At 42.4% G+C, this 13,874-nt stretch overlaps 1 protein-coding gene across 2 annotated transcripts in view; it reads right to left on the reverse strand.

Annotated features, from left to right (window-relative positions):
* The window catches only part of LOC149261988 (putative sphingolipid transporter spinster homolog 2), a 486,467-nt gene that overhangs the window by 97,775 nt on the left and 374,818 nt on the right, over positions 1-13,874 (reverse strand). The window contains exon 13 of one of the 2 annotated variants that reach the window (XM_089423158.1): positions 13,655-13,774. The exons of the other annotated variant lie outside the window; for it this stretch is intronic. Coding sequence (XP_089279284.1) covers positions 13,655-13,774 — 120 coding nt within the window. The remainder of the gene's footprint in view (positions 1-13,654; positions 13,775-13,874) is intronic. 2 annotated transcript variants of the gene reach the window in all.

Below are 13,874 nucleotides of genomic sequence, written 5' to 3' on the forward strand. Positions count from 1 at the left end.
TAGGATAGAAGTCAGCAGATGACGAGCTAGTGCATATAGCACTCAATGGGTTTACCAAGGAATGACGTATATTCACCCAAGTACCTCTAGGCGTGACAAGCTTCCAAATTAGGATTGCAAATGGAGTGATTTCACTCAAGATGAGTTGAGGCTCAGCTTAGTTGAAGGCATTATCAGCAGCAGTGGCAAGGCAACAAAGGTGAAGGAAGAACAAGAGAATGTCACTCTTGCACGTAAAGGGAAAGCAAAGAAACATCCAAGCAAGGGAAAAGACTCGACAGAAAAAAGGAAGAAGAAGGACCTGTCAAAGGTCAAGTATTTTGGCTGTGGTGAACTTGGTCACTATATCAGTTGATGTCCTAAGAGGAAGAAGGACAAGAAGGAGAAATAGACAACTGCTTCAGCAGAGATTGGCGATTTGACTTCTAAACTAGACGATGAAATTGCACTTATAATGATAGTATCCTCATGAGGAGGAGTATGACACTCTAGTATGCCAAATTGGGCAAGGTCCAAGGAAGGAGCAACAAGAAGATCTAGATCATAGCCAAGGAGGGCTTGATCAGTAGATAAAATTCTGTTGTTTTATATGGGATTCCTCGATTGGATCATTACCTTTTCTCTGGGAGCCCAAGTATCATAGTAGCAGTGAGATGTAGACTCACTATTACAATGATAACAACAACACAGAGGCAGCACAGGGGCATCAACAATGTGAGATCAAAGTAGCATAGATTGGTTCAGCTAAAGCATGTAGTAGTTGAATCAAAGTAGTGCAACAATAGCATGTTGGACAGTGATTGTCGGAGGATTTTCTTCACAAATATTTTTAGTTTCTCAGTGATAGAGGGAGATGCATTTGCAGAGGAAGGGTGCAATCTCTCTAGTAGTACAAGTTGACTGAGGCAGGTCGCAGGAGTCATCGAGGCAACAAGGAACTTTGCTGGTTAGATTGATTTGCAGAGGAGAAGCAATTTCGAGTTTGATGGTTCGATTTTCCAGTGGAGGTCGTGGCTATTTCTAGCAATGTGTGTTTGTCAGAGAGGACACAGTAAATTGTCAATACACAACTGCAGAGGTCGGTTCAGGGTCTTAAAGGGGGGCCGAATTGATTTGGAGGGGTCGAGTCACTACCAGGAGGTAAGATCATCTAGCAGAAGTGAAGAAATGAATTTAACAAAAGTTCGCTAATTTACGGCAAACAGTGGAACATTTTCTAATCACAAATGTTAGACACCAGCAAGCAGGGCAGTTCAACAACCAGCTACAACATGTTCCCAGAGATCAGTAGGTTGCAAATATACTCACAAAGGCCCTGGGTAAGGCAATTTCTTTTTAGGGACAAGATGGGAGTAGTGGAGAACACCTTCCATGTGAAAATTCCTCGATCTAACAATCTTAGGAATCCTACTGCAACCAGCTGAATCTACTTCACTTGGATCATAAATTACATTACAAACTTATTTCAGATTTCTTCTTCAAACATTGAAGTAAATTATTGAAGCAACCTACACCAAATTAAACATGATTCTGAAACATAGAAACTAAGAAAGAAAATACAAACACATAGGACATCATTATGTTTGGAAAAAAGTCCCTGAAAAAACCAATGTGGGAAAACTGGTGCAGTAGCTATGAGGGTTTTATTATTATGCAGGAGAAAATCTTAGTACAATTCTAGGATGCTCAACTAGCAATCTGATACAAAGAGAATACTAAACAAAAGATTGGGGAAATGATCTCACCCTGTAACTAGAAGAATCAGTGACTGATCCTGCTGAACTAGAGGCTCTGCGTCACCCTCTACGTGGCTTCTGCGTAGAACTACGTCTCTCCCGGAAGTTTCTGCATCACCCCTCCTGGGTATTGCGCTGCCCCTCTTCCGAATCCTCTATTGGTTGAGAAAATTGAACTTCTGCCTTCCGGACTCACACCCGGACTACCAACAACTAAAACTCGACTTCCCCTCAAGGACCGCACTGCCTCTACGTCAACACTGTGTGGGCTAGCATCAGCCTTCCTCTAGATGTCTTTCTGTTCTCCCTCTACCTCGTACTATCTGTAAATTCCTTCTCCCGGATTCTCACTCCCTCTTTGCTACAAGAAATCTCCTTAATACATTTTTTCTCCTAAGAACTTCTCACTTCAGAAAAATCGATTCTTTGATCTCTCTTGTGTGTCTTCCAAATGACCCTCAAGCCCCTTCTTATATCTTTCTATTGGACAACCAACGTCCTAGATTAAATCTTAATCAAAGGCTCAAATCGTTTTTGATTGATCTGTGTCTTTTTCTATAAGTTTCACCCATGATTAGATTAATACCCATTAATATTTTAATTTTCCTAAGTTCAGACTTAGGAACCCCATTAAAAATATTAATTATTTTAATAAAATCACTTATGGGTGGAATTTCCCGAAATGCTTTTTGGGGTTCTTTGGAATACATGTGCCCAATCCTCCCTGCAAAGTTTGAGGCTTGGAGCACATCCAATGCAACCCTAAATCAACACTCCCTCTTGGCGAGGAATGCGCTCTAGCAATACACTGTTACTGCATACTTCTTTGACTCTGAAGCATCGTCCTCTGCGCTGCTGATGTCTGACATGTTGTCCACCAACTACTGTGTTGCTGCTGCTACTGTACTATTGCCTTTGACACTATCACTGCCAACACTACATCTATACTACAACTCCCTCTCAAAATGTTGCATCTGCTATGCTGCTAGCATTGCCACTGCTAACACTGCATTCATACTGCAACTCAGTCGCTGAGAGAACCAACTGAAAACACCCAAAAATGGGCAAGTATCCATTGGACACACCTTGGTGTTGATGTCTCGACTATTGCTGCTAGTCCCACGTTGTCTTCTAAAGCCACTGCGCTGCTAAAGCTCTGCACTATGCCTCCACGCACTCCTGCCTCTCTGCTCTGCACTACTCACATTCTGGTGCTACTAACTACTGCATTTGTCGAATCATCAGCCCATGGCACCAACTAAAAACTCCTCCATCCCGCTACTACTGATCATGGCTTCCTGTAGCAAGGTGATGATCCAAGAGGTGCTGAAATTTCTAAGTCTAACATGTTAGAAATCCCTACTGCATTATCTGGTTTAATTTCTCCTACTTGTTCATTCCATTAACAAGTTATTTATAAATATAAATATTGAAATTTCAAAAAAAAATGCACCCTTAACTCATATAGATATCAACCACTGAAATACTCAGACAACCACACAAGGGACGTTGTTATTTTTGGACAATCATCCCCAGAAAAACCCAATGTGGGAAAACCAGTGCAATAGTTCTGAGGGTTTTATTATTATGCAGATTCTTGAGTACAACTAGGGTGCCAGAAATGGCTCACCCAACATAGATTGTTACATGGCAGTAATACCTCTTCTCGGAGACAGATATTCAACCTCTCAGCTCTAGTCTGCCCCAAGAAAATCCTTCCAGCACTTCCTCTTGGCCCTGCGTCAACCCTGCTAGCTTCAGCTCAGTTCTCTGGCCCTTTGCGTCACCCACGCAGGCCCCTCAGCCTCTGCGCAGTCCCCAACTACCTCTGTGGCAGCCTCTTCGGTCACTACGCTAACCCTCTAGCACTATCCCTACCTCTTTGCTATGTACTCATTGTCCCTCGCTGCAACAGATCACTTGTTCAAATTTTTTCAGCAAGCTCTGATCCAGAAAATCGAACTGACTGATCAACTTGGTGTGTCTCCAACTGACCCTCAAGCCTCCTATTATACTATTCCTGTTGAGTCTTCAACGATCGAGATTAAGTCTCTAATCAACGGCTAAGATTAGATTTGGCTTGATCCATCTCATTTAGAACATTATCACCCATATTTATATTAATACCCATTAATATTTTAATTTTCCTAAGTTTAAACTTAGTAACCTCATTAAAAATATTAATTATTTTAATATCTCTCCAACCAAGTGGAATTTCCCCAAACCATTTCTGGGTCTTGGAGACCTTGTGTGCCTTAGCCTCTCCACCAATTTTCATGGCTAGAGCACATCCGATGCTACCACAAATCAACACTCCCTCTTAGCGAGGAATGTGCTCTAGTAATGCTCCACTACTAAAACATCACATTGATCCTTCCACACCGGTACCTGTGCTAAACTTAGGAAAATTAAAATATTAATTGGTATTAATCTAATCAGGGTGAAACTTCTAGAAAAAGCCACGAATCAAGCCAAAACGATCTGAGCCTTTGATTAAGATGTAATCTAGGGTGTTGGTTGTCCAATAGGAAGATATAAGAAGGGGCTTGAGGGTCATTTGAAAAACACACAAAGAGAATGGGAAAATTGATTTTTTGAAGTGAGAAGTTCTTAGGAGGAAAATCGATTGAGGAGATCTTGCAGCAGAGGGGCAGCGAGAATCCGGGAGAAGGAATTTCCAGAGAGTACCAGGTAGAGGGAGAACAAAAAGATATCCAGAGGAAGGCTGAGGCTGGCCTATGCAGTGTTGACGCAAAGGCAGCAAAGGTCTTGAGTTGAAGTCAAGTTGTTGCTGAGGGAAGTCGAAGTTCAGCTGTCGGAAGCTAGCGTGTGAGTCTAGGAGGCAGAAAGTCGATTTCTCAGCCAGCAGAGGATCTAGAGGAGAGGCAGCGTAAAACCCAGGAGGGGTGACGTAGAAGCTGCCCAAGGTGACAAAGTTCTATGCAGAGCCTCCAGAGCAATAGGATCAGTCACTAATTCTCCAGTGACAAGGTGAGATCATTTCACCAGTCTTTTGTTCAATATTCTCTCTGTATCGAATTGCTAGTTGAGCATCCTAGAATTGTACTCAGAATTTTCTACTGCATAATAATAAACCGTCAGAGATGTTGCACTGGTTTTCCCGCATCAGGTTTTTCTGAGGACTATTTGTCCAAAAGTAGTTGTGTCCTATGTGTTGTATTTTTCTTTCTTGCTCAGTGTTTGTCTTTTCACATATGTAAATTAAGTGAAGGTTGCAGATGTATTTTGCTTCAAAATTTACTGTAGAATACAGTAAATAGCTTGCATAATTTAATCAAGTAGAAGTAACACCAATTTGTTGCAGCAGGGATTCCGCCTTAGGAATTTTCACAATCTAGAATCAGAGGATGCTCAAAGCAATAGATGAAGTTGGCCCAAAAAAGGAGCTTGCAATTACTGCTCTTCTAGGACTACCAAAATCTTGGAGTGCCTTTGCATCAGGTCTTAACAATTGAAAGGATACTCCAACATTGGAACAAATATGAAATGGATGCAGTCAAGAAGAAGCTCGAGTATCGTTAGTAAACAACGAGGATGAAGAAGAAAACATCTCTAATGCCTATTCTGCTCATCACAAGAAGGGAACTTTCAAGAAGTTCAAAGGACCAAAGAAGAAGGTTGACCTATCCAAGATCAAATGTTACAATTGTCACATGATGGGTCACTACAAAAATCAATGTCCGGAGAATCCAAGGAATAAGAAGAGAGATAGGGATCAAGCAAATGTTACCAATGAAGCTCCACCTAAGAAGAACAAGACTGAAGAACTAGAAATCAAGGACTTATACTGCTAAGTTCTCTCTCTCACATATCCCTCTTAGTCTTCTATTTTAAGTTTTCAATTGTTCTCCTTTGTGTTTTCTAAAGTTTGTAGGTCTAACATGTCTTGTTAGAACATTTTTTGAATTTTTGATAAGTTGTAAGTATCCATCAAAGAATGGATTAAGAGGGAGCATCCACCATTTTACCAAAAGATAAGTATCTTGTTCGTTGTTTCCTCTTTTATGTTTGGTTTCCCCCTCATATCAAGATTTGTTTGTATTATATGTGGTAATAACCACTTCTTTGTATTTTCCTTGCTAGGAAAAGATTGCAGAATACACAATGGTTATGGAGGAGACTTCAAAGGATAGACTTGAAGCATGGTAGAAGTTCCATTGCAAAGGAATCCCTTCAAGAATTGATGTCCTACAAGGTTTGTTAAGGAATAACTCAAAGTATTTTGTATCACAAAGATTCCTGTTAGGGTGATTAATCATTAGATTGAATCTACCTTCATGATATTATTTGATCATTCTTGTGTAACCCTAACCTTTAGGCTTCACTATAAAACCCTAGCCTCTCATTACTAATGGTATGCCAATATTGATTAGAAAACCCTAGTCTACTTAGGGTTATTGATAAAATCTAGAATTCCTATTTTTTTGAGGTTTAATTTTGGTATTGTTAGAAACTCAGGAAATAGTAGCTTGGCCCTCCAAATAGCTACACCTTCAATTCTGCAAATGGTCAAGGAAAACTTGCTCTTTCTGTGGAAAAATTCTTTGCAAAATCTCTGGCCAAGAAACTTCGTTTGTTGGCTCTATTCAACCTCAGCATATACCTTTTGTGCCCTGGGAGAATTACACCCCTGTTGGAGAATAGCCTACAAATTCAACTCCTTAAATGCTCGAAACAATTTCCCAATGGCTCTCTTAGGGTGACACTCAAAGTTCACCGAAGGTAGGGTTGGAATTTCCGCCTGGAAAATCCCTTGTGCTAAGCAGCTCAAGAGAAATAATGGTGAATTGTAAAATGACCAAAAGATACCATAGTAAGGCCCTCAAGCTCTATTTATAATTTGTTGGCCTCTTCTCTCTCTTGTGGCCCCACTCTCCCTAATTTGCACTTCCTTCTCTTTTCTCTCTCCTCCAAGAGTGCGAGTTCCCTCCTTGGTTGAATTTCTCTCTTGTGGCCCCCACATTCCAGTAGAGCTACAATTTTCCTTTTATCTCCTAAATCCCAATGCCGGAAATGTCTCTTTCCAAAATTTTCGCTAATGCGGAAAATCAAAATTGGGGACATGACACAAGATGGCTATATAGACAGGTTAATTCGCTCTCCATTGCATGCTATTGGAACATACATACGTTACTGATCTGCTCATTATACTTATGATCTGATGTCAGAGGTTTGAGTTCTGCTTATTATCATTGAGATCTGAAGTCTGGTATTTGAGATCTGCTTATTATCATTGAGATAAGAAGTATAGTATTCGAGATTTGTGTATTATCATTGAGATCCGAGATTTGTGTATTACCATTGAGATCTGAAATCTAGTATTCAAGATCTTCTTATTATCACAGAGATCTGAAGTCTGGTATTCAAAAGCTGCTTATTATCATTGAGATCTGAAGTCTGGTATTTGAGATATCCTTATTATCATCAAGATCTGAACTCCAGTATTCGAGATTTTTGCTTATTATCATCAAGATCTGAACTCTGGTATTCAAGATTTTCTTATTATCATCGAGATCTGAAGCATGGTAATCGAGATCTGCTTATTATCATTGTGATTTGAAGTCTGATGTCCAATATCTTCTTATTATTATAGTGATCTGAAGTCTGCGTCTGAGATCTGAGCCTAGATTTGAGTTCTAATCTGACTGTCTTCTGTACATGATGAGAGCATCAGCCTCTCCTTGGTGATCTTTGTTGGGCATTCAGTTGTGGAGACTTAGCACTTGTGGAAGCCTTCTTGGGTTAGTATAATCTTTGTCTTGATGTATTGTTGAAGGATCTCTCTAAGAAAGATTTGGTTGGGTTTCCCCTTGGGGGTTTTGCCCTAATCTTTGACCTAATTTTCGTGTCTCTTGTTATTGTGCATTGTGACTCTTCTTTCTCCTTACTGTTCAGTTAATATCTAAAGCGTAATTACTTGATGAAGTGAATTAAATTGCAAAGAAGACCTAATACATTCACAAGTAATTCCCAGTAGTTCAGAAATTCTTTTGTACTTGGTTGTAATATCCCTAACCCAGAATATTCCTCAAACCCCAGCAAAAATCCCAACCAAATATGTGCAAATGATATAATAACCCAGAAGTGATAAAATAACAGTGGAACAACATATAATAATGTAAACCGGAAATATAAGCAGATACACGAGAAATGCAGTGAGAAAATGCTAAGCCATTTTATTATACTGAGCAATAAACTGAGTACAAGAGGTGAACAGACAGATGGCACCTCGACTTGCACAAGGAAAGTGAAAAAATACTCTCAAAATGACAAAAATGGCCTCTCTGCGTGGATGCTACTGATGTGCTGCTTCTGCTGCTAGGAAACAAGTGATGATTTGGGGCTGCTCCCCTCCTCGGAAAAAGCTGAAACTCTGGATTCGGGCTCTACTCAAGAAACACAGGAAAACCCAGAAAGCTTTCCTGGAATGGCCGACCCTCAAAAAACACCCCCTTGGGGTTCTGCGCAACTCCTCGATGCCCTGCGCTGCCACAAAAGAAAACCCCTCTAAACTCTGCCTGGAACACTGCCTGAAACCATACCAAAATCCTCCAATGAGACAAGCGCTGGACCCCTACTCAATCTCCCAGTAAAAATCCACCTGCAAGACCCCAATCCAACACAACGACCAAACAGATCTGCGCCCCTCTCCCAGTGATGCGCAGTCCTCCAAAACACTACTAAAATTGCTGCTGGAATGTTGATGAAACCACTGCTGAAACACCAAAGGAAATACCTTGCCCGAGCAGGCACTCGAAGTCCCCCGGGGCTAAGGGTGAGATCTCCGAATGGAGACACTCAATGCACTAAACAGTGCTGCAGACTAGCTAAACAGCTAGTGTGCTTAGAAGTCGAAACGACTAGCTCAAAATGCACATAACTGAATGATCCAAAATGAGGGGGCTCCTATCTATTTTATAGCCTCTGCCTCTCACAATCCCTAGGCTCACCTCCTCCTGCGTGAGTCCCTTCTTGCCACATGTTCTTTTCCTCCTGCGCAGTTCCTCCATGTGTCTGCGTGGGCTCCATTTCTGCGTCCCCCTTTGGCCCCCTTGGCTCCCCTTTAAGTCATAACGTTGTGCTAGCTAGGAAGTGACTTTTTATTCTAAAGTGAGTTATGTTCCCCCTTCCTCACTTTTTATTTACAAATAACTATAGAAGGCAAAAATTGAACAAAATCGAATATTCCAACTCGTCCATCAACTCATCAATCCTGGGTATGGGGTACCTGTTCTTCAAGGTCTTCTTGTTCAGAGCCCTGTAGTCAATGCACATCCTCAATGTACCGTCCTTCTTCTTCACCAACACCACAGAAGAAGCAAAAGGACTCGTGCTCGGACGAATGTGCCCAAGTGCCAGCAACTCCTGGATAGCCCGCTCAATCTCGTCCCGATAGGCCTTGGGGTGCTTATAGGGGGTGGTGATCACTACCTGGATGCCCTGCTCCAGCTCGATAGTGTGCTCAAACCCCTGATCCAGTGGCTGTCCTGGTGGAATCTCTCCAAACACTATGGCATACCAATCAAGGATGGACTGGATCTCTGGATGTACCGTCTACCCTGTAGGTCCTGCCTCTGATGCATGCAACTCCATTGCCCACTCTATGTCTCCCTTCCGGAAGACTGCCTCCATCCGATGGGCCGACACAATCTGAGGCGGATATGTGTGTTGTCCCCGTATCTTCTCATGCCTCCCTATCTTCTCATCATCCCACTCCATCTCTAGGGTCTTCCAATCCGTCATGACCTTCCCTAGAGTAATAAGCCATTGAACACCCAGTATCATGTTGGTGTCCGGAATATCCACCACGAAAAAGTGGTCAGTCAATGTGTAGGTGCCCATCGTCGCTGAAAGCTCTGGAACATAACGAGCACATGTCATGGTCTGATCTCCTGGGACCAATACTGAAAACCCATTGAAACTCTCTGTCTGAATACCTCTCCGCTCAACCATCTGTGCATCGATGAAGTTGTGGATTGCCCCACTGTCAACCAAAACTGATACGCGCTGGCCACGTACTGTCCCTCGTACGCGCAGCGTCAGATGCTTGGGAACTCCCTGCAACGCTGCAAGGGCCCCTCCGGTGGGTGCAAAAGATGCACCGTCTGCTGCTGCTGGTGGAGGTGGCAAAGGTCCCTGTATGGCATGGTTATCTCCTGCCTCCACATCCTCCTCGTCATCCTCTTCTCCACTGCTCTCAAAAAAGACCTCAATAAAATGTGCTTTGCTAGCAGCACATCTATGTCCTGGTGCCCATGGCTCCTGACAGGTGAAGCACAACTGCTTCTTCTTCAGCTCCTTCCTGGCATCGTCATCAAGCTGTACTCGTTCTGAATTCCCCTTTGGAGGAGGAATCCTCACATCCTTCCCCTTAGACTGAAAAGTTCTCTAGGGGTAAGGTGTCCGGGTCCAGGGTAAGACATCCTGTAAGTCCCGGGTCCTGCTGATAGCGTCCTGGAGTGTGGCTAGTTTAGTGGATCAGACTAAAACCCGAAGTGGCTTTGCTAACCCCTCAACATACATATAGACCCTCCGTGCCGTGGACAAGTCTGGCACCATCATGGAGACCCTCAAGAAATCTGCAATGTAGGTCTCTGGGCTCCCTGTCTGTTTGAGCCTCGTCAGCGCAACAAAATGTTGCTCTGGATCCCTCTGATCAAATCGCTCCATCAGTCGCCTGGTAAACTCAGCATATGTCATCACCGTGGAGTGCCCTAGTGTAACCATCCCATGAAACCACCAATCTTAGGCCTCGCCATCCAAATGCAATGTTGCCACCTTGATGGCCTCTGCCTCCAACATTTGGTTAAGCTGGAAATAAATGTCCAGCTTCTCCACCCAAGACTTTGCCGAACTGTTTGATGAGCCATCAAATGTAGAAAAGTGGAACCTACTTGCTGCACGGTGGGTATCGCCATCATGGTAATGCCGGTACCCTCTGTGATGGTCGCGTGGCCTACTATCTCGCTCGAGCTAAACAAAATCTCTAAATGAGAGGGCTTCCCTGAACTCTTGCCCATAGGCCTAATACTCTGCAAAATAATCGCCCATATGTCCATGCTTTGCTTCCGGCTAGGCTACGGCCCCCGTGTCTGCTCCTAAGAAAGTGGGCGTGGCAAAGCATGTAGGGGCATGTGAGGCCACCTGCTGCGCAATATCATGCTGCTCTAGCAAGTGATGGGATGCACCTGATCCCTCACCAATCTGAAAAACTCGTGGGCTCTCTTGCTATTTGGCCTCTACTACAGTGAATCTCTACCCCATCACCTCAATCTGCCTTAACAGATCCTGCGCTGATTTGAGGAGCACATTCGCAAATCTCTTCCCGTCCTCGTCGGCCATCTGTTCTGCGTCCACTACTGGCTCTCTCTGTTCTGCGTCTGCCACAGGCTCGTCCTATTCAATGTCCACTACAGGAACACAGTCTCCCTCCCCGTAGGTATTCTCCAACCTACGTCTAGTGTCTCTGTACCTCCTACCTCTGTAACAAATGTAGGGTTTTTCCCTTGGTGTCATAGATTGCTAGCTCCACAGGCTGAGCCAGATCTATGCTTTGATACCACTGTAATATCCCTAACCCAGAATATTTCTCAAACCCCAGCAAAAATCCCAACCAAATATGTGCAAATGATATAATAACCCAGAAGTGATAAAATAAAAATGGAACAGCATATAATAATGTAAATCGGAAATATAAGCAGATACACGAGAAATGCAGCGAGAAAATGCTAAGCCATTTTATTATACTGAGCAATACACTGAGTACAAGAGGTGAATAGACAGATGGCACCTCGACTTGCACAAGGCAAGTGTAGAAACTCTCAGAATGACAAAATGGCCTCTCTGCGTGGGATGCTACTGCTGCTGCTAGGAAACAAGTGATGATTTGGGGCTGCTCCCCTCCTCGGAAAAAGCTGAAACTCTGGATTCGGGCTCTACTCAAGAAACACAGGAAAACCCAGAAAGCTTTCTTGGAATCACCGACCCCCGAAAAACACCCCCTTGGGGTTCTGCGCAGCTCGTCGATGCCCTGCGCTGCCACTGAAGAAAACCCCTCTAAACTCTGCCTGGAATACTGCTTGAAACCCTGCCAAAATCCTCCAATGAGACAAGCGCTGGACCCCTACTTAATCTCCCAGTAAAAATCCACCTGCAAGACCCCAATCCAGCACAACAACCAAACAAAACTGCGTCCCTCTCCCAGTGTTGCGCAGTCCTCCAAAATGTTGCTAAAACTGTTGTTGGAATGTTGATGAAACTATTGCTGAAACACCAAAGGAAATACCTTGCCCGAGCAGGCACTCAAAGTCCCCCGGGGCTAAGAGTGAGATCTCCGAACGGAGACACTCAATGCACTAAACAGTGCTGCAGACTAGCTAAACAGCTAGCGTGCTCAAAATTCGAAACGACTAGCTCAAAATGCACATAACTAAATGATCCAAAATGAGGGGGCTCCTATCTATTTTATAGCCTCTGCCTCTCACAATCCCTAGGCTCACCTCCTCCTGCGTGAGTCCCTTCTTGCCATGTGTTCTTTTCCTCCTGCGCAGTTCCTCCATGTGTCTGTGTGGGCTCCATTTCTGCGTTCCCCTTTGGCCCCCTTTAAGTCACAATGTTTTGCTACCTAGGAAGTGACTTTTTATTCTAAAGTGAGTTATGTTCCCCCTTCCTCACTTTTTATTTACAAATAACTATAGAAGGCAAAAATTGAACAAAATCGAATATTCCAATTAGCCATAGCTAATTAGGAATATTACATTGGTTCTTCAACACATAAACCATGACACTCAATCTTTTGTTAATTCTCTTTTCCAACTCCAACACTATAATTGCTCTCAAGAGTGGCTAATATTTGGGTGCCTCACATTTTTTTAGATGGAAACCACAGCTTATTTCTCATGTGAATGAGCTGGGTTGTTTCAACTAACACGAAACATTTGAAGTCCTAGATATTTTTAGTTTGATGTTTATGATCCTAAATTGATATATTGAATTTCAATCAACAGGAATATGTTCACTACCTATAAACTTTCAAGGTGTGAATTAGAGTTGTTCAATTCTTAGTACTAGTGTAGAAAGATCCATGTTTATTCACTTAAGCAAACTGGCAGCTTTGATTTTGAGTGTGAACATATCTAAATAGCAAAGAGGGATCATCCCCAATAGATTCAATTGATTTTTTAATTTTGGAACACTTTTGGAATGAGAATCAACAATCATCCAAATTAATTTTGGTTAGGATTTTGGGGTCCACATGGTTGGGAACTTGCAGAAGCTCCCTGCTTGTCAATGAGTTTCTAGAAGCTCCTAGACAAACAGGGAGCTTTTATAAGCTCTCGAGAAAATGGGAGCACCCATATCAAGCTCCCAAAAAGCTCCTGAAATGTTCCCAGACTCTTAAAGAAGCTCCCAACAAAAAAGGAGCATTTCTGACAAGCTCCCAAGCTTCCAAGAGCAGGAATATGACAGGTATGGGAAACCCAACTCCCAGGTACAGTATCCATGCTATTATGGGAAAACATAGCCACTATACATAAAAACAGATTCAATCATTAGAATGCAATCTCAATCGGGTTTACCTAATCACCCTACTCTTTTTCATGCAAAAGCTGGAGGAACCTTTTATATAAAGGATAAAAGCTATAATTGTTACATGTTCAAAAAAAAGAAATTGAGAAAAACATGAAGTATGTCACAGAACAGTGTGCAACCATCAACTACACATGAAACAACATATTTGATAACACATTTTACAGTCTAAGAAACCTTATAAAGTTTTAACACATTCTTACATATATTAGTCAATATACAAATAGAACACAAGTTGTGAATTTCACAAAAAAAATGAAATTGACTTTTGGAATTACACTTTTATGTATACTGGCATGGAAAAATACCTGAGCAGCAAATATTAATAGTTCTCCAACTGAAAAAAGTGGGATGAAGCCATATAGTTTCTTAGAAACAAAAGCACAGAAGCAAAATGCGCCTCCTATTAAAGTAGCCCCAGAAAGAAGCTGCAAAACATAGAGAAATTTATATACCTTATTTGTAATCATATCTAAAACATGTAACTACTAATTACCATATAGGAAAGAAATACTCGAACGACATTAC

This window comes from Pinus tabuliformis, chromosome 6, assembly GCF_031772625.1.
Source record: "Pinus tabuliformis cultivar Carrire ecotype Pingquan chromosome 6, CPIR1, whole genome shotgun sequence".
NCBI lineage: Eukaryota > Viridiplantae > Streptophyta > Pinopsida > Pinales > Pinaceae > Pinus > Pinus tabuliformis.